This window comes from Halichoeres trimaculatus, unplaced genomic scaffold (genome assembly GCF_033239565.1).
Source record: "Halichoeres trimaculatus isolate MK-OKI-2021-1 unplaced genomic scaffold, fHalTri1.1 fHalTri1_scaffold_1, whole genome shotgun sequence".
NCBI lineage: Eukaryota > Metazoa > Chordata > Actinopteri > Labriformes > Labridae > Halichoeres > Halichoeres trimaculatus.
Genome location: NW_027437179.1, coordinates 19657096 through 19680687, shown reverse-complemented (window position 1 = coordinate 19680687; position 23592 = coordinate 19657096). Strand labels below are relative to the sequence as shown.

General features: G+C 39.6%; 1 protein-coding gene across 1 annotated transcript; it reads right to left on the bottom strand.

The window, feature by feature from the left end:
- Nucleotides 1-460: 460 nt before the first annotated feature.
- Nucleotides 461-22882, bottom strand: dnai1.2 (dynein, axonemal, intermediate chain 1, paralog 2). The gene is made up of 20 exons (XM_074666408.1): nucleotides 22722-22882; nucleotides 20315-20374; nucleotides 20067-20165; nucleotides 19857-19937; nucleotides 19525-19651; nucleotides 19210-19265; nucleotides 18944-19099; nucleotides 18707-18766; nucleotides 18480-18608; nucleotides 18130-18214; nucleotides 17896-18013; nucleotides 17658-17701; nucleotides 17257-17504; nucleotides 16930-17019; nucleotides 16641-16728; nucleotides 16387-16466; nucleotides 14546-14694; nucleotides 12309-12408; nucleotides 6864-7046; nucleotides 461-1787 (listed from the first exon to the last, which is right to left on the bottom strand). The coding sequence occupies exons 1-20, from the start codon at nucleotides 22749-22751 to the stop codon at nucleotides 1689-1691; spliced, it is 2082 nt and encodes a 693-aa protein (XP_074522509.1). The 5' UTR covers nucleotides 22752-22882; the 3' UTR covers nucleotides 461-1688.
- Between the last annotated feature and the right edge of the window lie 710 nt (nucleotides 22883-23592).

Below are 23592 nucleotides of genomic sequence, written 5' to 3'. Positions count from 1 at the left end.
ATAAGGACCAGAGAGGCTTAGTTCAGATTTGTGTCCTCTTCAACACGACCCTCATGTCAACATCTGCTTGTGGCCGTCGGTGATGGCCCACTCACTCTGCTCTGAATCACAGGACGCTCACATGCAGAGGGGTTTTGTCGTATTCAACTCTGAGGGTCCCAGAAAGACACAATAAAGGTACAAATGATCAATACTTTAGCATTTAACCCGTATACTTGTGCTGCAACTTTAGACTCCACAAGGCATGTTGTGGAGTATTTATGATGTGTATATTAAACTTTATGATACCTTAAAGGCTTTAGGCTGTTTTCTCTGTTACATTGGAGGAAAAAGTTAGAAATGATCATGAAAAAATGTGCATTTGAAAATTTCCTATTATGTATGCGTTAATGTCCTGCCCCAGAACACCACTGTCAGTAAAGAACAAAGAGCACAACACTGCTGTGATTGATAAAAGACTTTGATAATAAGAATTTAGAGGCTGTCATAAACAGTTATTCAACAGAAGAAAATACAACTTTAAAGGAAATACAGAGTTGAAAAAGAGTATTGTAATAATGAAGAAGAAAATTATCAGAAAGAGAAATAATCAAAATCTTCCTTTTAAGTGACTGAACAACTGAAGTAGATGTAAACAACAACAGAGACTGCTAATGGTCAAAGAGCCACTGGAGATCTTGGATATCACATATGACTGATATACACATTTTAATGATACTGTGGCCTTTGTTTTGTTACTTGTGCAAAAACAACTCTGCAACATTGCAATAGACACAAAACAAAAGAGTAGAACAAACAGTTCTTTGACCAGCTCTGCAGTACGATCCTGATTACTGCAGTAAGGAGAGTCAGGAGCAAGTGTATTCCCTGAAAAATCGTTTGTAATGCATTGCTGTTAAAATGAGGCGATTGTGTGGCCCTCTCTAACCACACTTGCAGAGAAGAAGTAATGAATCACACTTTGGGGAGTGCTGCATGTGTCCAGTGGAAGATGCTGGAGGCAGAGGAGCTCTCTGATGCCAAGAGAGAAAGAAAGAGAGGCCAGAGGGGCAGTATTTGATTCCAGCAGAGCATCAAGGCTATGGGCGGTGTTTTTTTCGCTCAAGGACAAGTTCATTAAGACAGAGGAATGCAAAATAAAGCTAAATAAAGATGGATGCTGCCACAACTCAAAGCAAAGTTCTCCCTGTAGATAGGATATTAAAAGGCTCTCAGTTCATCCCTGGACAGATGCCCAGGACGGAGCGTGCCAGCCAAGATAAGTCGTCTGGACGTGGTCCATAAAAGCTCCATCTATTAGGCTTATTTATGTCCCTGTTCACCTGCAGTAACTCTTCCCCCTCACTCTTTTAGCTTAGTCAACTTGTACAATACATTTGGAAAGAGATTAATGGATCCCTGCAGAAGAATCAGTCCAGTTGATGGAATTCAAATGTTTCCCATTTAATATGTATCAGACACTGCAGTAAAAATGAATGTATTATTAATTAAATATGAATAATTTATTGACTGCTTGAAAGGAATTAGAGGATATGTTTACAATAAATATATTAGTGTGATTTTGTTATGCTGACAGTTTTTATTACTGCAAACACTGGGCTGAAAGAGTGTTTTTTAATTCATATATGAATGTCAATAAAGTTTTATACCATATTGCTGTGTTTGAGAGAGAGGACGTTGAGGTCATGTTAATCTGTGTTCTGCTCCGGTTCTCTGAGCAGACTGAGGACCTTCTCCATCTTGGCTATTTCCATTTCAGGACCAGGCAGAGGCTGACCCTTCTTGGTCTACACACACACACACACACACACACACACACACACACACACACACACACACACACACACACACACACACACACACACACACACACACACACACACACACACACACAGTGAGAAGAAGAGAGGGGGAGAGAGAAGGAGATAATCAAATAATAGCTGACATCATGCTCAAACAAAAGGTGCATCTTAGCAGATCTTGTTGAAAATTGAAATGGAAGTGAAACTTTGGCAGAGGGGTGATGTCTCTCTCACAGAATAATTCCTTGACACCATATTTTAAAATCTGCTTTGGTTACACAAAGCTCCTGCCTTAAGAACACCCTTTCATTCGACAAAGTCACAGAGCAGTTGATTTCAGAGATGCTAAGTGGATTTGAACAACGAAAGGGTTTGTTCTTCTGTCAATAGTGGCACATTAGTCTGTTAGCTCACTTAGCATTATAACAGGTTTCCCTCAAAGAGGTAATTTTTTCCTTTTCTCCCCTTGAGTAAGATTGTATGAGGTTCTTGTCAGTAGTAATTATATGGCTGACAAAAAATCCCACTCAGGTAGGCCATTTTTTTTCTACGGAACTGGTAGAGAACCAGCAATGGCTATCGACCACTGCAGATGAGTTCAGCTCTACCAGTCAGGTCTATACGTTGTGAGTGTTGGTGTAATTTTAGAAAAAAACAGTGCTTTACTTAGGTGTCAATAAGCTCATTTGTTTCTGTACAATTCAAACATGTTCCAAATCCATGTTCCTCCACCTGTCACGCTCTGATCAGCCATTTTGGTCTTCAAAGACATGGAATATTTACTGAAGACTCCCCTGTTGGAGCAGACTTATAAACTTTGAGCTCACGTCCTAGAGAGCTATTGCAGTAACAGGTGGGATTTGGCAACAACAGTTTTTCAGAGCCTTTTTCAAGACCCCCAAAAAACTGACAGCTATTGTTAATCTTCTCATAGTCTAGTTTAACCAGCTCAATATCGAACATAAACATTGCTTTCTGCATCACAAATCATGTAGAATTTTGTGCACCCTCATTTTGCCAAGCAACTTCAATTCTGAGAGTCTAATTGGAAATTGGGTCAAATGGAAATTTATCTTAAAAGTTCATTGCTTACAGCAACTAAACTTCTATTATGTAACAAAATTTAGAATAACTTTGTTTATAAATTTGACAGATCTTCTGCTAACATGGTGTCGACTTTCATGAAGGAATTAAAGATGAGTTCTTTTCACTTCTTTGTTTAGAGCTGGGCACTATAAGTAGCCTACCAAACACAAGGTTATTATTCATAGAGACCAGATACTTACAAACACAATGTATAAAAAATTAATTCTCAGAATACAGCATGAATATTGAGATAATTTGAATACATTATATGTAGGCACAGAGTACAGTTGGTGGTTCTGCTGTCATCAAGCAGTTCAGTGAGTAAGGATCAAAGATGATTAGAGGTAATGCAGCTCTTTACAAGTGATTTGAGTGAATAATAGATCTAATGTGAAAAAAGCTACATCAAACATCAAAAAAGGATGTACTAGCAATGATTCAGGCATCAGCCCAGATATGACCGCTTTCATAACTCCCCTTTGAAGCATATATATAACATAGATTTCAACATTTATTTTCATTTGTGTGAAGCTATTTTGAGGCTGACTGAGCAGACAGTGAGGGAGTTGATCCAGACAGACAGCTGGGCTCCCCAAACGATTGAGCATCAAATCTCGCTGTAACATGATATTTCCACCATGATGAATGGCTCAATAAGTCTTCCTCAGTGCGCCAGAGAATGGATAGAGAGTTGCACAAACCATTTCATGTACAAAAACTTCAAAAGTAATAACATTGAGAAATTTCATTACACTTAAAAATGTCAGCCTGTGTTTTGACATTTATTTTGAAATCTTGTTTATTTTTGCACTGGTCAAAACCTCTGTCCTTGTTTTTGCTCACGAGTTAAGATAGGCTTATTGCATTTCTGACACTCATCATCAATTTCAATGTAAATGTTATGACAGCTGTTGTATTCTGGGAGACTGCAGTGATTAATAGATCCAAACAAACGATTGCATAATACTGTTTTTATATTGCAACCGCCTCTTGTTTCTAGTGGGCAAAAGAGACTAAGGCCATTTAAAAGAGAATGAACACATTCATGCTGCAATCATTTGAACTGAGCAGTGTGTTTTAGTGAACACAAACAGAACTGGTTTGAAATTTATGTCCATCTAAAAATGTTGGATTGTTTCCTCAGAGGTTCACCATTTTAGCTGTATTTGGACCAGAGGGTCCAGGAACTTTGAGTTCCTAGAGCTTAATTGTTCCTGTGACCAATTATTTGTCAGCATTTTCACTGCAGGTCTAAAAACCCAGGTAGATAATGCAAAACAGCACAATGTCGCAAAAAAGTAAAGGTAATTGCAGAACACCTCCAGACCAGTAGAGGGCAGTAAAACAATAACGTTAACCTGCTAGCTTTGTAGATACACAGCCTGTGCCAGCTTTTATACTGAAGATGTATTTATTGACACTTGAAAGGACACTAGTAAACCTTGTTCAAAAAGTCAAAGCAGCTTTGACTGAAGAAACAAAGGGTGCGTCTCAATACGTTAACTTCGTGCTTCCTCCGTCCTATCTCCTCTGAGGCTCTGGAAATACTTTCCCAGTCTCCATTTTGAAGACTGTCCCATAATTGTGCTCAGAGGAGAGAAGAGAGAGGATGGAGGGGACTAATCGGAGGAGCAATGATCGAGGAAACACGAAAGCTGGCCTTGTGGAAGTCTTTTCACTGACAGACACGTCCCTATATTGAATTTCACTCTCTGATTGGACACTGCAGCGCCTCAGACTTCTCTACATGAAACTTCACAAACACAACAGAGTTTAATGAGAGAAAAGACGAGCTGAAAACAGGCACGGAGGATCGTTCAGAAACTGATCATAAATCTGGTAATAAAGTGTTTGTTGTGAGTTTAAAGCACAAAATACTGAACACAACTATCATCAAATCAATATAACAGAGGATTAACACTGAAAACTGACTGATAAATAATATCATCCTGAAACACAATAAGCTGGGTTATGTTAATAAGCTTCAGAGTTTACGATAAGATGAGCTCTAGATAAAGGCTAAATAATTCATAAATAATCTCACAATTACCGGTAAAGTGATCTGTGTGCTTCTAAACAGCACACAGAATAAACAGAGAGCAGGTTTTCTTCATGGTAACATGTTTGTTTAACTGGTTAAAAGAACAGACAAAGCTCTGTTACTGTTTATGTTTTATCAGTTATTACAGCCCACATGTGCAGACACACAAACAGCTGTTAGAGCTGACTGACAGACGATCCAGAGGTGATCAGCTGATGCTGTCATCAATGAAAAAAAATCGATTCATGTGACGCTCTGGAGGAGAAGATGTCCCATTACTCTAAGAACAAATCTCCTCTATCCTCTCTCCTCTCTTCATTTCCCTGCGTCTCTCCCATGCAGCTCTGGTGGGAGGGACTAAGACGCAAGAGAACGACGCAAGTGGAGGAAGGAAGGATGGAACTTCATCGCTTTGAGACGCACCCAAGGACTTCTCTTCGGTGACTGTTAAAATTAAAATAATTATGTGTCTTATTTGCTTCCAAACAACACCCTTGTATTGTTCCAGTTTGAACTAATAGGCCACAGTGCCAATGTTTGGATATTTCAATAAGCCAAAACACCCATTGTGCTCCTTCGTGTAGGCTGCCGTGACAATTTTAAAAGACATAACACTGGTAATATTTGCTGTAGGTGTTTGTGTCTCATGCTTATTTGCCACAATGAGTTCCAAAATACTCTTGAGCTTGTCAGCAGTGCTGAACCGTGCAATTATTTCTAAATTGTATGCTTACGGGCTCCAGTCTGAGGTTGCTAATGAGGTGGCACAGGATGTGTGTATCTGTTGTGTAGCTGTACGTGCACTCTGTGTTTATATGTAGACATGCTGCACAGTTGCTTGTGTTTTGTTGCCCTCGGGTGCAACAGTGTCACAACAGCATGTTATAAATTAATAAATACACGCATAAATTCACATGAGTGTAGTAATTTGGACTTCTTCTATTTTACATGAGCCACACAGAGAGAAGTTAGAGAGGCTGCAGAGCTGATACTAAATTGGCCCTGATTAAAGTGTTGTGACTCAGTGTGCCATTTGGTTTCCTCCAGTGTTTAGTAGGGCCTCTGTGAATACTCCACAGCTCATTAACCAGTGTCATGAGTGGCAACAGAGTCTTCAGTGACTCATCAATTGTGAATGGTCTAAAGTGGAATTCTGAATCACTGTAAAGCTTTGCTTGAAATGTACTTCTACGTTATTTTTTTGTGTAACATCTTGTCATAAAGTATATTACAAGTTAAACAGTGTGAATAAAAGGAAATATTGTACCTTTGGTCACTCGGTGGGCTTGGTTGTGTGGCCATTCTAGTGCTAATTTTCAAGTAGATTTCCATTTACTGTGTGCTTTCAAGTTATTTGTCTTAAACATGATTATTCAGTTAGAAAGAACACTTGACTTCTGCGAGGCTATTTGTTATCTGGCCTACATAAGAAAGGCAAAAAGAAACACAGGCGATTAATGTAGCTGATAATGAGCTGCTTGGGAAGGGGGAGAGAGCTGGCCCCTGTAGCATTGTTACTCAGTGACATTATCTTGAGGTCAGGACTCTGTGAAGAATGAATCATTCGATCTGCTTCAGCTGATGTGGAACAAGTGGCATGGATGAATAATGCAAGAGAGCGGTCATGAATCCAAATTATTTACAGATAAGACATGCATAAGGAGAGAGACACACAGAGGGACCTTCAAGTGCAGCGTAAACAGCGCTGAGAGCGGTTGGAAATGTGGTACCTAATTTGTAGCATGGACAGGCACTATTTGTAAAGCCTAATTATGGAGACAAATCAGCTTTAGAGGGAAACATGGAGTGGTGAAACTGCTGCAATTTGGAAAGGCAGATTTATTTTCCAACCACTTAGAGGCAGACTAAAAATAGATGCAGCTCAAGTTATTAGAATTGACAGTGTAACTCTGGCAGTTCAAGAAGACACTCACCTTCGGTTTCTTGCGGAGGTTGGGGGAGAGTTTGAAACTGGTGACATAGCCTCGATCATCGCCCACGATGATGACAGGGTAGACGGGATTAAACTCAATATGAGTGAGCATGGTCTTTTTGGCTACCACTTGCTGCACGCAGATGGGCTCATACTTGTTAATGTTGAGGTCGAAAACACGAACCTGAAAAAGATGAGAGTCAGACTGTCGGATCCACTTTTGAGATGACAAAAAAAACGAAAAAAAAAAAAAACCCACTTGTTGACCACCATATTGAAGCTGGAGGATGTCTATTTTTTTCTGAAAGATGAAGTAAACCTGTTGTAAAAGGCTACTTTTTCATATCTTGTTATGTGCTGACTTTTATGTTAAAAGGGAAATGATGGAGCCCAAGCCTCAGCAGGGATGCAAGCCTGACCATCTGGTGCAAGGTGTTTCCAGTGATTCAGGGAATGTACACTCCTGTCTGTGAACACATGAAGGTGTGTCTCTGTGTGCAGCACTCATACAGAATCAGACAAATCATTACCCCGAGGGGACCAGATCACAGACATTCTTCCTTCAATCTAAGTGCATTTAGAAAATGTGTAGATCGCAAATGAGCCCACTTCAGAGCACGACCCACTCCTTTAACCAGAATGATGACTGTTCCCTGGCAGCAAGAGCTGACACTGCCTGTGTGTACCCGCACCTCATTCATCACTTACAACCAATCAGCATATTCTCCCTGTGTATGACTTTCTATAACCCTCATCACAACTCTCATTAACTGCAGCATTTTTTTGTTTTCCACGTTTAGCAGCTAATGTATTATGACACTCAGCATGTAATTAAAATTCAGAGCTTAGGGCAGAGAGAAACTCATGGTGTTGACACGACAGCTGAATAAATTATCAAACTTATATAGCACAGCATGCTGTTATCTAAAGCTATGGTGTACGATTTTGAATCTTTGTACATCTTAATAACACCATTTATTGGCTGTTATGGTCCTATGGTCCAATCTTCACAATATAAAGACCAAAAAGAACGAAAAAAAATCCATTCATTATATCCCCTGCAAAGCTCCATACTAGTTGACCAATCCGAACCGCGCTGGCATGTGTGGTTCGTATTGGTCCGTGAATCCATCCAATCCCCTGTCTCCCTGGCTTTGCACCGTCATGCCTCTCCACTAACTCCCTCATATACCGGTGAGCAGCTAGCAGCACAGCTTCTGAAGCATTTTGGAGCCAGAAAAGACTAGCGCCGAGACCAGGAGGCCGCTTCTGTTACCCTCCACATCGAAGGGAAGGAAACGTAAAAGTTTTGAGGAAAAGGCTGAAGTAAAAAAGAAATATGAGCAATATAGGTCCCACTGGAGAATCAACATTGGAGAATCGTAAGACCGGTGGAAAAAGCTGCAGAATGATTTGGGACTGAAAACTGACGCAAAGACAGCCGAATTTCTGTTTAACAGGTTATACCTTTGTTTACTACAGTGGGAGATGTCTTCTGAATAACTCTGGGTAGTCTGTGCCTTTACTGGCTAATGACTGGACGTTGTTTGTTTGGAGCGGGTCGGCTCTGTCAATAGATTTTAGCCTGTTAGCTACACATCTTTAGCATTGTACACTGAGCTGGTGAAGACACCCCGAGAAAGGTAAAGCCTCGCCCACAGTCGGCTCTGCTCTGATCGGCTAACAGTGGCGACGCAAGACCTGCTTCACCGGCTAATTCATGGTTTCGATCGCGCCAGTCCAATTGAAAAAGCTACCACTGTGTGTTACATTTTCTGCTGGCCGGCTTCTTGCTCTGTCGGAGGGGGCGTGTTGTTAGGAGGCGAAGAAGGGGGATACGAGCTGGGGAGCCGGATCTTGGAACACAGAGGGGAGGGGTGAGTGAGGCTGCGTTTTTCAAATGTGTCTTATCAGCCAAACTGGGTTACAGATTGTAGACCATAGCTTTAAGTCTTTCCATTCATTTTAATTGCTTTAGGCTGATATATGAGTATCTCAAATGATAGCTGAGCTGATACAGGTGTAAACTGACTGAAATATGAGACAGTCCATTAGTAGGAGGCTGAGAGAGGCTGTACAGACAGCAAATATGGATTTGGAGACAATTGTTAGTGGATAAGTCTGGACCTCTCATATATTTCATCTTGACACTTTATTTCCTCAAGAGTCATCTCTGACAAAGAGGCGAGGGCAGAGAGAAAGACGAAATATTTGTCTGCTTAATGTCACAACACCACAATGTCAATCTGTCCCATAAATTTTAAGAACATTTATATAAAAAAGCCCATCACACACACACACACACACATACACACACACACACACACACACACACACACACACACACACACACACACACACACACACACACACACACACACACACACACACACAGGCACGCAGGTATGCCACTGTGTATCTGACATTTGCAGCATGGCAGCAGCAACAGCAGGAACAGCAGGTCGTCACCAACAGTGAATACACGTCAAGAAGCGCAGAGCTCATGCTGACTCACTGAAGCCATCAGACGGTCGTCGTAAAAAAATAAAAAATCTGCAGAGAGTGTGCTATCCTCATACACTGCATCAGAGAATGTGGGAACTCTGACAGTGTTCTCCCATTGATCAAACTATGACAGCAAACAGATGCAGATGAAAGATAAGTCTGGCCTTTGACTGAATATAGAACAGATCCATGAATCAGCCAAACTTTGTGTGATAGAAAACTTAAATCTACCCACACACTGCTCAGTTATGTGGCTTAGTTTAATGAGTGAAATGGACCATGCATTCTGACCTTAATAAACCCCAACTTAATAATTTTGTACTTGCTGCTGTGTAGAAAGGAGAGGATGTTGTGTTGTGCTATGTATACCGACTGATGAGCTTTTAATGAGTTTTTTAATGGCTGCTGAAAACTGCTCTGATCCAGTTTCAGACACTGAGTTACCTTTAGGGCTTGGAGGTAGGATGCTTTCTAGCAAATCATTTGATTATAAGTTTTTCTGTGCAAGATGTTTAAAATGAAATGGGTGACCTTTTTAAGACTGCTTTTAACATCAGCAATCATCATTACAACTCATTAATGTTTAATACATGTTTTTTAACAGGTATCTTTAAAATCTGAAATTCCTTTGTGACTAACATAGAGAGATAACTCGTTGTACTGAGATATACTGACATCCACATCGGTTAAAGGTAGATGCATGTGTGTGTACATATGTATGTTTGTTGTTGTACTAAGACCATAAAACTCCAGTAATTTCAGTAATATTTATCGGAAAAAAGTTGTCAAACGAAGCAACAGAGTATGCTTTGACCACAGTTTTTTTTGTTTTGTTTTTTTTACCTAGGAATGGTACGAGAATGTAAATGGATGTGTGTGTAGAGCTATATGTTACAGTGTTTTTATGCTGGTCACTAGGAATGGGTACTGAATTAGGTACAAGGTACCGACTGAATTCTTTCAAAAGTACCGGGTACTGATTCTCGTAAAATCAAAAAGTACCATGTTTAGGTACCTAAATCCATCCTTGCGACTGTGAAGGAGTGGAAGAGAAGCTAATTTTCCATACTGGACATGAACACAGCATTGCAAGGTTATATATTGAAGAATAAAATTGTTTAACTGAAATTTTTTCCTATTCTATTATTAAACAAATTGATTTTTACCACATAAACACAAAAAAGTACCAAAAATTGGTACCGTTGAGTACCGGTACAGATTGCCGGGTACCAGGCATCAGTACCACATTGTTACAAATGTGAAAGGTACCCATCCTTACTGGTCACTCCTTCATGAGCACATTGTTGTACTACTAATTAACTTTACCTCAAAAAACCACATACCACTAAGTGACTATGTGCATGCGTACAACCATAATCCTGGGCAGTTGTCACAATTGGGACCACCATTTGATATTCAAAATAACAAGATTAACTTCTTTTTTAAATCTCAATCAAAGATTTTAAAAAGTGTGTCAAGGCATAGTGGCCTTACTCTGATAATGCAAATAGAGAATGTAGCTGTTTGATGCGAAGTGATTCTGTTACGTGAAGAGTTTACAATACTGCTCAATACATTTAATCTCATAGCTTATTTGAAGAAGACCTACATAGGAGTAAAACACGTCCTGGACACGCCACTTGAAAATGCTATTGACTCAATGCTCATGGTATAGGTATAGGCACACACACACACACACACCCACCACACACACACACACACACACACACACACACACACACACACACACACACACACACACACACACACACACACACACACACACACACCATCACAGAAGGTGTCCCTCGAAATTGCTCAGCCTTCATTTCCTCTCTGTCACTCTCACTCTTCTTCCCCTGGCACTCTGGACAGGAAATGTGTCAGACATAACACTCTAGACTTTTATAGCGTGGCACAGCCTGGTGCTGCGAGAAACAGATGGGGACAGCTTGCAGCTATACTAAGAAAATATGTGCAGATAAGCAACGTGGCATCCTCTGTAATTACTTCTGGCTAGAATTGATAACCACTGGCAGGGCAGGGCAGGAAGCCATCTGACTTTGTTCAAAGGGAGTGTGTTTGAACAAACTTCAATGCCCGATGCCTTTGTGCACTTATCTGCAGGCCGGTTAAGCATCTGGACTCTTCTACTTCAGAGTCATACTGTTGTAATATGTTCACAGTGTGGTTTGGTGCTGTCTTCCTGAAACATCCAAGGTCTCTCCAAAAAAGGCAGCATGTATTGTGCTTAAAAAGCTTTTTCAGCATCAATTTCTTGTCTTCTTGTTAGGTCATTGTCAACATTTTAGTGAAGCTTGGTCAAACTGCCCTTCTGGTAAAGTGTCTGGAGATAAAACCAACCAGTTTTGGTTTCAAGTCTTGTCCCTTTTGTACAGAAATTCTCCAGATGAGCTGAATCTTTTGTTGGTATTATGTGCTGTGCTATGGATGATGGATAGATGATATCATCATGACATGACTGAGCTTTTTGATCTCATAGTCCTTCAGAGAGGTGAACCTCCTCCACTGAGAGTCTGAGCCTTCCTGCTTGAGTTGTGGATTACGATCAGGCATATATCTAGAAGTGAAACTTCTACGAGATCACTTAGAAACTCCCCACAGTCAATGGCAGGTAAATATATCTTTAAATTCTGTTCTTATCACCATATTTCAAGCAGCCCATATTGTAGATTTGTAAAAGTCATCTGTAATGCTGTGAAAATAACTTATTATTTAAAAAAACAACTCATTTTATTTTAGTTTGATACAGCTTCCCAAAATCTCTTCTTCTAATATGAGTAGAAAAACATGGGCAAACACTCAGTCGTCCCTTCATCTGGTTAAAAAAGTCTGAACAAATGCAGTCCAGTAAGAGGACCTGCGATGAAATCTACACTTGTAAAAAATATGGAAAGTTTAAGTTCGAGGGAACACTTACCACTCCATCTGTTGTGACAGCAGCAAACAGAGTGGAGGAGTATGGAGCCCAGGCAACATCCCCAACAGCTGCTTTTAGGTTAAAGGTGAACATTGGATTGCTGAAAGAAAAAACAGAAATCTGAGGTCAGACAGGAAAACTTTTCAGCAGATCTTTCTATCTGTTTGTGATTTCTTAAGCTGGAGACCACCAATGTATAGTAACTAAGACTGTAAGTCTACTTGTGTTACAGATGTACACATAAAACAGTGCATTTAAATTCTGTGGTTGAAGCAATGATGCATCTCTAAAATCTTCCAGTTAGCCATCTTAAGACTTCTATCAAAGATAACCAGTTCCATCTGTCAAATCACAATTCCTCATCATCAGCCTGGCTGTTGATAGCATCCTGACAGGGATGATGAAGGGATAGAGATGAAACAGAATGCTCCTGCACACTGTTTCCTCACATTATTAACTTGTGAAACCCCACAGGAAGAAATGAAAAGAAGAAATGAAATATTTCTAAGAACTGAACAGGCACTTACAGGCCTCTCCGAATAGGAAGGACTGAGAGTGTTTGAATGTGTTTTCAGGTGTGAATAAAGGAACAAAAACACCAAACATCCAGGCTGACCCTCTGCATGGGATTTACTGTTGCAGGGACTATTACGTTATGGTATCCACTATATATTGTATTTGAATGTACTTTCACCCAATGGCTAGTTACAGTATATATTCTCACGTCAAATATATTGTGCTGCTTCACTTAACTTTATTTAAATTTTTGTATTCATATATACAAATTTGGTACAGAGATGAAAGTATATGTTCAGTTATGAGGTATGGAGTATTCATGGTTTTCTGTGCTGAATTTGCCTTCTTAAGTCATAAGAACTTGGAAAACAAACCACTACACAAAGTCAACCCCACAAAACATCCTCCGTATCGATCCTGGCACAGTATGTCTCAAAGACAAACTGTGCTTCCATGCTGCAATTCCTCATTGATACATAAAACACTCTCTACTAGGCCTGAAAAACGTCAGAAATCAGGCGTAGAAGGTGATCAATCTCACCTTAAGACTTCAACAAGAGGGTGTGTTAGAGCAGGGTGGCAATGAACATCCTGTAAATCCAGTCAGAGCTTTTAGAATCCACATATTATGTCTGACTGTTTCAACATGTCGAGGTACAAATTTATCATGCTAATCTTCAGTGTGATCAGTTGACCTAATGAAGCAGTTATATCATCATCAAACAAAAGCAGCAGATCTTACTATAAAGCTCTCACTAACATCTGACTGTGTGATAAAGTTAAGGAAAGTTTTTTAGTCAAGAACCTCTCGAGCCAACATTGTGTTTTGTAGGGGTTATAAGTGATCATTCTTGAAAACCCTGTGTCTCATAATGAGCGTATGATTACTATCATTATTCAGTCAAACTGCCTTTGCTGACAACAAGTGGGAAGCAATGGCGGTTATAAAAGTTATGTTGAGTCCATAATGATTACAAGAAGGTAAAAGTGCCTAAAGACCAAGTTCAATGTTGTGAGAGAGAAGCCTCTTCATTTAATGCACATACACTTGAATACAGAGATACAGCATTACTAATTTAGTCAATACATTAATGTAGTAAAACTGTAGTTTTCAATCTGTCGCTGTTTCAACCAGTACAGCCCCATCATCCACACCTTTTCACCCAATACTGTGAAGCTTCATTGAGACTCTTACACACTGCATGTTCAGTTTTTCCACAGAGGTGTCAACCTCTTCTTCAAATGCACCCACATCAGCCTGTTTGAGTGACTACTGCAGCAACAAGTAGCCTACACATGATTCCTCATCAGCTTTCCACCCAATCAACACCTCCAGGTGTGTTTCACAGTCGCCCTGTTCAGCCCACAGTGAAATGGCCTCCTCAACAATACGATCAACATGTCATCTAACAAATTTTCATTGCACTTTGATTTATAAAATGAAAATAATTTACAGCCAGAAAATAATGTTGAACTGGAAATGACATCTGATGATAAAGAAAAACTCAATACAGCACTATGGGAACATTCTGCTCTATACTGTCCCAGGTCCAAGAGGGACTGTATAAAGTGCCAAACCCCAATATTTATATTTTATGTAAAAAAAATATAAATTTCTATGTATTTTTGAAATATTTTCATCTCTACAATTTTATGTAAACAATGTGTGGAGTTGTATTAAAATTTGCTGTAGGATAAAAAAATACCCTCAGCTGCCTTACGTGATGGTGTGGTCCCAGAGCTTGATGGTCCAGTCAGAACTACAGGAAAGAAAAACCTTTGGGTGGAAGTGGTTCCACCTCACAGCATCTACTGCCATGCTGTGGGCAACGTAGGTCTCCAAGAACCGGCTTGAGTAAGTCTTGGCGCACTAGGAAAAAAAAAAAAAAAGCTTTGATTTGACACCATGTTTCTGAATGATTTTGTATTAAATACAAGGTGATCAAACACTGCTGTAACTGATACAGCTGTAATAGTTGACTGCATATCATACTTGACTGTATTTTTTCTCATTTTGCAGATAACACCACAGCTTATTCATAAAACACTGCTCCACAGTCAACTGAGTCAAATATATAAGTATTACTTCAGCACCTGTACTCGGCTTTATCAAACTATTGAAGTAATCAAAATGATTATTCTTGTTGGTCAGAGAAAGAACAGGTTCTAAACATAACCATGTTCTGTCTTCCAGTGATCTCACATGTTTTGATTAGCCTTGCAGAAGTCTTTGTCACAAGTAAAGAGATGAAATAAATAACTGATAAAACAGGACTTGTGTTGTTTTTTCATCTCGACTTGATAGAGGAGTTTTGCTGGGCTTTTGCTGATTATCCAGAGTCTGAAATACCAATTCACCGGGAAGTTTTATCACCAAAATAGTAAAGTAATCCTGTATGCTTCAGTGAAATGCCCCATTTATTTCCAAGTTTGTCTGCACCTGAGGAACACAGAAACATTGCAATAATACACTGAAGGGATGAGTCAACTGGACTGCCCAGGATAAAACATCTTAAAAGCTTGTGGGGACAGTTGTTGCGCTTTAAAGCACTGACAGCTTGGTTGTTGAGCTGAAGCTAGGTGAAGATTATTAATCTGTCCTCTCCTGGGACTCCAGCAGCCCTGAACCTAAAGTGGCAGACAGAACACTGCAGGATGTGTGACCACGTGTGCACAGGTGATGTATTTGTGTTGAGTAACAGCCAGTACATAAAAATGACTGTAAATTCTTGATCCGATTAACTTTGACACCCAAAATCTTACAAGACATTAAAGAGAAAATTGGCCATCTAGAGTGATGTGTGCATATTACAGTGAGGTGTTTGAAAATGTACATGTTATCAAACTAATTGAATTGAGCATGGTAATCACAAACAAATGAGTACCCATTTGTGCCTCTTTACTCTCAGTTACAGAAAACCAGAGGGTGAGAGGGCAGCCAAAAACTACCAGCTGTCTGATGTGGACAAAGAAAGCCTCTGCTTAAGGAGTCTCATTAAACCCTTAATGTCAACCCTGAGGCTCCCCAAACAGGCCACATGGACATACAAAACTGCGTATACACATTTCTTAACACACACTCTATCAAGCTCAACAGGCAAACTGTGAATGCGCAAAAAGTAACAAAAAAATCTTCTGTTGTAGAGAGCATGGTGATTGGTATAGTGTTCTATGGGGATCCTGATGATGTGAGGTTATGACATTGAAAACAACATAAGGGCTGAAGTCTTTTTGAAAGAGCAAGCTCTGCAAAGTACTTAGAACTAGTCTGCATTGATTATGTTATGACAAAAAAATCAGATAAAGTAAATATATATAAAAGATCTTTAGCAATATGTGTTTTTTCAACACTAATTTGGCCACTATAAGGATATTAATTTAACAATAACACACATACTGTATTGTCATGTATTGCTGCATCAGATTGCCCTGTGATGTGTTGTGTATCATTGGTATGTGTGTGAGCGGTCTCTTGATGTTAATGTATAAACGTATTATTGACCATTTGATTGTCTGAGTCACATGAAAATGACTGTGTGGGTACAACCGTCCCTTCACATACCTTGTGTATTTTTCCATCCTCCGTGCCAACTAGGAAGAGATAGTCGATCTGTTTATGGAAGTCAAAAGATGTTCCACAGGCTGTGGACAAGAAGCATCAAGTTCCTCAGTTGTGCTTGTAGAGCTACAGTTAACAGGCTGTGACAAATCTAAGCTGATACTAGATCATGATTGAAGTGGAACAATTTTCACAATTGGTATTTCATACATTTAGTTTTTTCAACTACAGGAACCACTAAGTAAAAGAAGTATTACCAGTGATTTTCTGCAGTGCATCCTCTGGCCCCTCATAGATAGCACCATTTAGTGATAGGATGATGATGTCGGTGAAAACCAATTCATTCTGCAAGCATGCAACCGTGCAGATACAAATTATAGATATAATCACAGGCAAATATACAAATTATAACTTTACAAAGCAAAAAAAATTACATTGCGTAATTTGCATTCTTAAGTTAAGTGAGATGAAAAATCACTTCTACTACACCAAAGAATTTGAATATATTCGTAGAAATAAATGTGATTAAATTCTATGTGAACTTACCTTGATGAGAGTCCAGGACACCACTCGGCCATCAGATGACACAGAATAGAAATTGTGGTTATTGTCCATGTCATCACTCTGCCAGCGGACCTGCAGAAAAAAATGAACGCATAAAGAGAGGAGATTGGATTAATATAAAAATTAAGAAAAGTCAAAAGGATATTCAAAGGAGACATATTTAAGTAAAAATGTCTTAGTGCAACTGCACATAAAATTCTGTGTTTGCAAGGGGGAGAACTATAAGTCAGCAAACAAGAAGACAAGTAAAAGTTCATCAAGGGGATGACAATAACTAGACACACCCTGACTCTTATCACATGCTCTCACCTGCCACACAGGGTCTGTGTGCTTGCCAGTCTTAGCTGTGCTCTGATAGACAGGCTCCATCCCCTTCACTTTTAAGTTATAGACAGCCACAGAGCCGTCATAGAAGCCTACCGCCACCAGATAGGAGTGCTGCTCATGAATGTCCAGGCACAAGATGCTAGAATCAGTGGGGTAGATGTACTCTGGGAAGGCAGGATTCTTCAGTGAGTAGAAAAGAAGCATCCCGTGTCCCTGTTGAGTGAAATTGTCTGGTAGAGAGAAGAGTAAAGACTACATCAAATGGACAACAAATATGGAAAACACCTGCCTGTCAGATTGAATAGGGTAGAAACACAACAGTTTTAGATGTGTCACATAAAAAAGCTTCTTGATGGATCCTTTTTTTTCTCAGTTGTACTCACACGATCCCATTCCCACAGCAAAAAGGTCCTGATATTTCTTATTCCTGTTGAGACCAGGTGCATCAATAAGCAGAGCTTTGGAATCCCATCTGATAAATAAACTATGGCTAATGATGTTTTTGTTAAAAAAAAAACACAAGACAGTGTGGCAATCACCACAATGCCTTTTTTCCAAGTGCATCAACAGGTATTATTCTCCTCTTGAGAAATGTTGGCCGAGTTGAGAGAGCACACTTACCAGCAGAGGGCAGTGACTGACAGACTCTTGGCTTTGTCGTAACTGAAGCTCCACAGGAGAAGAAGAGTTCCATCCTGGCCCCTGAACTCGTCGGATGCATCTTCATAGTATTTAAAATCTATAGGGTGCAGAGGCAGTTGGCGATGAAGAATATAAAAGAAAGGAACAGTATGAACATTGCTTTTTGAATAAAATTCAAATCTATATTTGGCTTACCATTTCACTTCAACATACCTTGCGCTACATCATCAAATATGTTCTGATTGACCATCCGTTCCAAGATCTTGGCTGCCCTTTCCATTTTGTTGATGTCATCATTCTTTGACAAATAAGTACAGCAATTTGTATACAAACATTGCAGAACATCTGCATGCTCACTACATTTTAGAACCAACTCATTTTAGAAACATATTTGTAAACACTTATCTTCTCTATTCACTGTATGGTATTATCTTAAGACACATACTAATTATTTTTCGCTTCTGCAGGCCTGCAGCAGCAAACCTGCAAAATCTACTTACTCTTTCTGGCTTCAGCGGAGATACAAAAAAGAAAGGTGGAAAGATAGTGTGCACTCAGTTTACCTGAGATTCCATCTGCATCATCTTCTTCTTGCCTTTCTCGACATCTTTCTTTGATTGCATGGCTTTCTGCTTCTCTTTATTTTTTTCTTGTTTCTGGAGCTCTTCCATGTAGGCATCATAGATCACCCACTGCAAAAGGGAATGGAAAATATCACTATTAGCCCTTTTGAATGCATAAATACAGTGTGACCTCTACAGCCACTGAAAAAAGTCAGGGAAAGTGTTACCTGATTAGCGATGGAGCCAAAGGTGTTGCGTAGAGGCGGTTCAGTCTGACAGCTTCTATGCTGTACGAACATAAAAAAGAACACAGAAAAACTCTTGAGGAACTACGCAAAATATGTCATTTTAGCATCTAGACTTTTTAGTGGTTAGAATTTTTGTTTATTTTATGCAGCATATGTATTGTCCCAAGACATTAGATCCTTCTTTTGAAGTACACTGCTTATCCTTTTCCTTCTTACCCTCAGGGGGTTATTTGGGGTCTGGGACGACCTCTCACTAAAGTTGAACTGGTTTGTAACCTTTGGCTCCTTCTTGTCTGTTTTGGAGGCAGCACTGTCGGGCCTGTCCTCCTCTTCAGCCTCCTCAACTTCCCCTCCATCTTCTACAGGTGTTGCCTGTAGAAGAGCAACATAAGAAAGAGATTCACATTGAGTCAGAACATATTAACAAACAAGACCCAGCCATGCCTCGTTGAAAACATAGTCTACAATTTAAGATAAGTTACCGGGGTTTCTGGTTTCTCAGTATCATGTTCTGTTTCAGTTTCGGCCATCACTGTCTCTGGAAAAATCAGAAACATGAAGGCGTAACTTGTTGAGAACAGTTTGATTTTTTTTAATGTGGACTCTGAAGCTGTAAGTATTTTAAAGGTACAATAGTGACACCTTATGGCAGTAGTGTGTACTTCACCCAGTATGAAACCATTGACTGCTTTTAAAACACACTATGGAACACTATGTGCAGAATGATTTCTTGGCTTGAAATGTGTAATTTCGACCTTGGAATACAGCACATTAATGCAGCATGTTTGAATAGCTACCCTCAGTGACACTCTCTCTAGCCCTGAGTCTGCGGGCTTCGTCAGAGTCTTGATGCACAAGGTTGCCCTCCAAAACGAAATGAACAGCCATTTGATCCACAACACTGGTAGGCTTGAAGGAACGCTCCTGGGGACCATAAGGAATAAAATGTGAGGATTACAAGGAGAGATAACTGTTAGCTTCAATTGATTATTAAAAAGCCAGAGGGTAAACAAACTTAACTACTTATATGGAGTTAAACAAACTTTGTAAACAACACTGCATGTACAAAGAATAATTATTTCATGATTAAGTGTGAATTATGACACAAGCTTGACTACAAATGTCTCACCTTGAAGCTGTAGCGGACAATATTTTGGGGGGCATGTGGGTTGTTTGCGGTCAGAACCCTTGTGATTTCCTCTTTCAGCTCCTAATATCATTATAAATAAAGTAAAGCACATTGACTGTTATTGTAAAAACGGTGAATAGAAATCAACAGTGACTTGTAAAATGTTAAAAACAAAACAATCTTCAGAAAAAGGGATCCTTGTCTGCTTACAGCCTCAGTAAGCTCCAGCTGATCTGGATGTTTAATAAGTGGTTTCCCATGGGTCCAGTCATCCAATCCATCATGAGCATCCACACCCTCATCCTCATCCTGAAATATTCACACAAAAAGATTTATGTCTGCTATATCGAAATCACAGTCTGTTTGCAAGTAAGCTACGTGTGGGTTTGGATTTCTCCACCCTAACGCTGCTTCAAGACTTACGGGTGTTTGGTTATGGGAGTTTTAGATGCACCCACCTTTTTCTTACTTGCAGTTTTGGTTGACTTTGCACCAGGTACCTTATGGACAGTTGAGGCCTGTGTTAAGATAAAAGGAAACCAACGAAATTATCTTGAGAAACAGTAGCAAAACTAGAAAAGCAATTTCTGAAGAAATTGCGCTGTGAATGCAGAATGCTGAAGCAGCTTGCGCTGAACTGCTAATGCAGAATGCTGAACATGGATGACTGAAGATATGTCTGAAAATGGCTGAATGAAGTCTTAGATAACTCGCGCTGAAATGCTAAAGCAGAGTACTGAACATGAACGACTGAAGATTTGTCTGAAAATGGTTGAATGAAGTCTTTAAAAGCTTGTGCTCAACTGCTGATGTAGCATGCTGATCATGAATGACTGAGGATATGTCTAAAAATTGTTATAAGAACTCCTGAAAAGCTTGCGCTCAACTGCTAATGCAGAATGCTGAATTAGCCTGCCATGAACTCTTGGATGAAAGGAAATGAATGGACGAATAAATGGAATGGATGAATGAATTTAAAGTTGAAATGGTTGCGTCTATTCAAAAATTAAAGGAATGAATTAAATTTTAAAGAACATTTATGGAATAATGACCTGACTGAGGGAAAATGCAAGTCGGCTATCTTAAACCCTGTTAAAATGTAATCCTGTGTGTCCTCTGTGTGAGTTTTTTAACCATGTAAGCCTGTAGGCTGAGGCCCATCTGAAGCCAGATGTTGCCATGGTGATCATTGTTTACCAACTGCCATCAGAGAGCTGGTGGAGTCTGTTGATTCCCAATACATTCCCTTTGAAATCAGGGTGTAAAGGTGCTTGCAATTCTGACAAAAAGAATGATCATGAAGCATGAATCAGTGCAATCTAAAATTGGATTTAAAAGTTTGAATGGCTGAATCAATTCAAGAATTAGAGGAAGGGATTTAAATTTAAAGAAAAATCTAGGAAAATAAGGAGCTGACTCAGGGAAATGGAAGTCAAATGATGTTAAAGTGTGATACTTTCTGCCCTGTGTGTGTGTGTGTGTGTGTGTGTGTGTGTGTGTGTGTGTGTGTGTGTGTGTTCAATCATGTAAACCTGTCTGCTGAGGCTTTTCTGAAGCTAGATTTTGCATTGGTGATCAATGATAAATTAACACACACATGCTTGTCATTGTCCCTGAATGTTTTGATGAGTTACTATAAACAGCTGCATGTGATCAAAGGTTTCCACGGTGACCAGCTCGTTAAGGGTGCAGGTGCAGAACTTTGCCCTTGTTACTGGAATCTTCTGAAGATTTTGTGGCAAAGCAAGAGTCCGAATCTCCTGTCACCTTACCAAAACCGTGAGGGCTAGAATAAAAATGAACACACCGTAGGAATCCTGAGACCCAGAGGAAGCTGTCGATCTAAATTTCATGCATGAAGGTCAAGAAATGAACCCAAGACAGTGATAGATAGATGAGGGAAATTTTACTGATCTCTGGGGAAACCCCTCAGGAATTAACGTGGAGGTATATGTTTTTTTTTTTAACTTCTCACGACAGTTGGCCATTTTGTGAAAAAAGTGCTCCATCCTTTTGCTTTAAAAACCACTTTGTCAGACAGGACAAGCCTTCCTCCATTTTGACATATAATATGCCTATGTGGAGCAAAAATTGTGACCAAAAGAGCAGTTTACCCAGAAATCTTCCAGGTTTTGTTTCCCCCTCTCCCACTCTAAGCCGAAACATTCCGTCCAATACACACCAATGTTAAACGGCTCGAAGAGCTGAAATGCATCATGACCTTTGAAGGGTCATTGTGAAGAAACTATGAATGCTAGGAAACATTTGAAACATTTGACTGAATGAGGAGGGTTTGAAGCAGGCTGAAAAAATGTCCTGAAGAGAGGAAATTTTGAAAATTTCGCATTCATCTCTATGGGACCGAAATTTCGTAAATCGTTGAATATCTCGGAAAGTATTTATGAAAAGTTTCTGAAGAGTCATAGCCCCCTTGTCCCCACTGAAACACACGTTTTGAAGTTTGAACGGTGAAAATCGGTTGAAGTTTGTCGGAGTTTTAGCGGTCCAAAAAAGCGGGCGGAAGAATGAAGAAGAAGAAAAAGAAGAAGAAGAAGAAGAAGAAGAAGAAGAATTTTTTTTTCACAGAAGAACATATGCTGTGAATGCATTGCTGCATTCACAGCAGTAAATTTTTTTGTCACAGAAGAACATATGCTGTGAATGCATTGCTGCATTCACAGCAATAAATTTTTTTTGTCACAGAAGAACATATGCTGTGAATGCATTGCTGCATTCACAGCAATAATAATAACGTCACAACGTTTACCTTACCCAAGCCCTAACCACCTCTTACACTTCTGGTCATGGTTACTATTAGCTAGCTTTAAGCTAAATACCATGGTGAGTAATGGACGATAACTGTACCTGTCTTGTGCTCTTGTTAGGCACGGGCATTGCGGAAGAAGTCCGGTTCGATTAGACTTGACCTACAGTACAGCTATGCTTTCAAAAACACAGCACAGTCACAAAAAGGAGAGGAGAACAAACTTTCAAAGGAGTTACATGAGAAAGGAGGCAATCCGCTGCTGCTGTGTGCTGCTGTGTCTAAGTTGCCAAGACAACAGCGGTGTCTGTCGTCACTAATGGGGGCAAAGAGCTAAATAGAGTCAAGATAGTTCACGGAGCAGGCCAACATGAGACATGTCTAGTCCTGATTGAAGCCGTTTCGGATGCCCCAGTCAACGACTTTGTTATTTTTAAGAGTGAACTTCAAATACTTATGTCTTGATTAATTAATTTACCCGTGACTGCAGTTTCTTTTTTTGTGTCAAGAGAGTACACCATGGAAGCCCATTCCCATCAGTGGAAAAAAAGATTACTATAGTAATCGCTGTAAGATAATAAGTCATAAATGACTTATTATCTTACAATTATGACTTAATTTCCCCATATTATGGCTTAATATCGCTCGTTGACATTATGTCTAATTATCAAAACGTACCACTTTCTTGTCTAACTGTTGGAAATTGGAAATGTCATACGACAAACATTAATCTTTAATTTATTTCTTAATAGCCTATTTAGATTGATTTTGGCCTAGTTGTGCTACTCTGGTTTGTTAGCCTGATACTTGCCACTATAACAACCCAGAACAAAACTAAAAAGGAAACGCTTTACATTTTTAATTTAAATTCTTAATTTTAATTCTTTGCGGGGAAATGTGAACAAACTTCTATATTTTCTTTCACTGTCTCGTAGTTGAGTGTCCCTCACTACGCATTTCAATATGATTTCC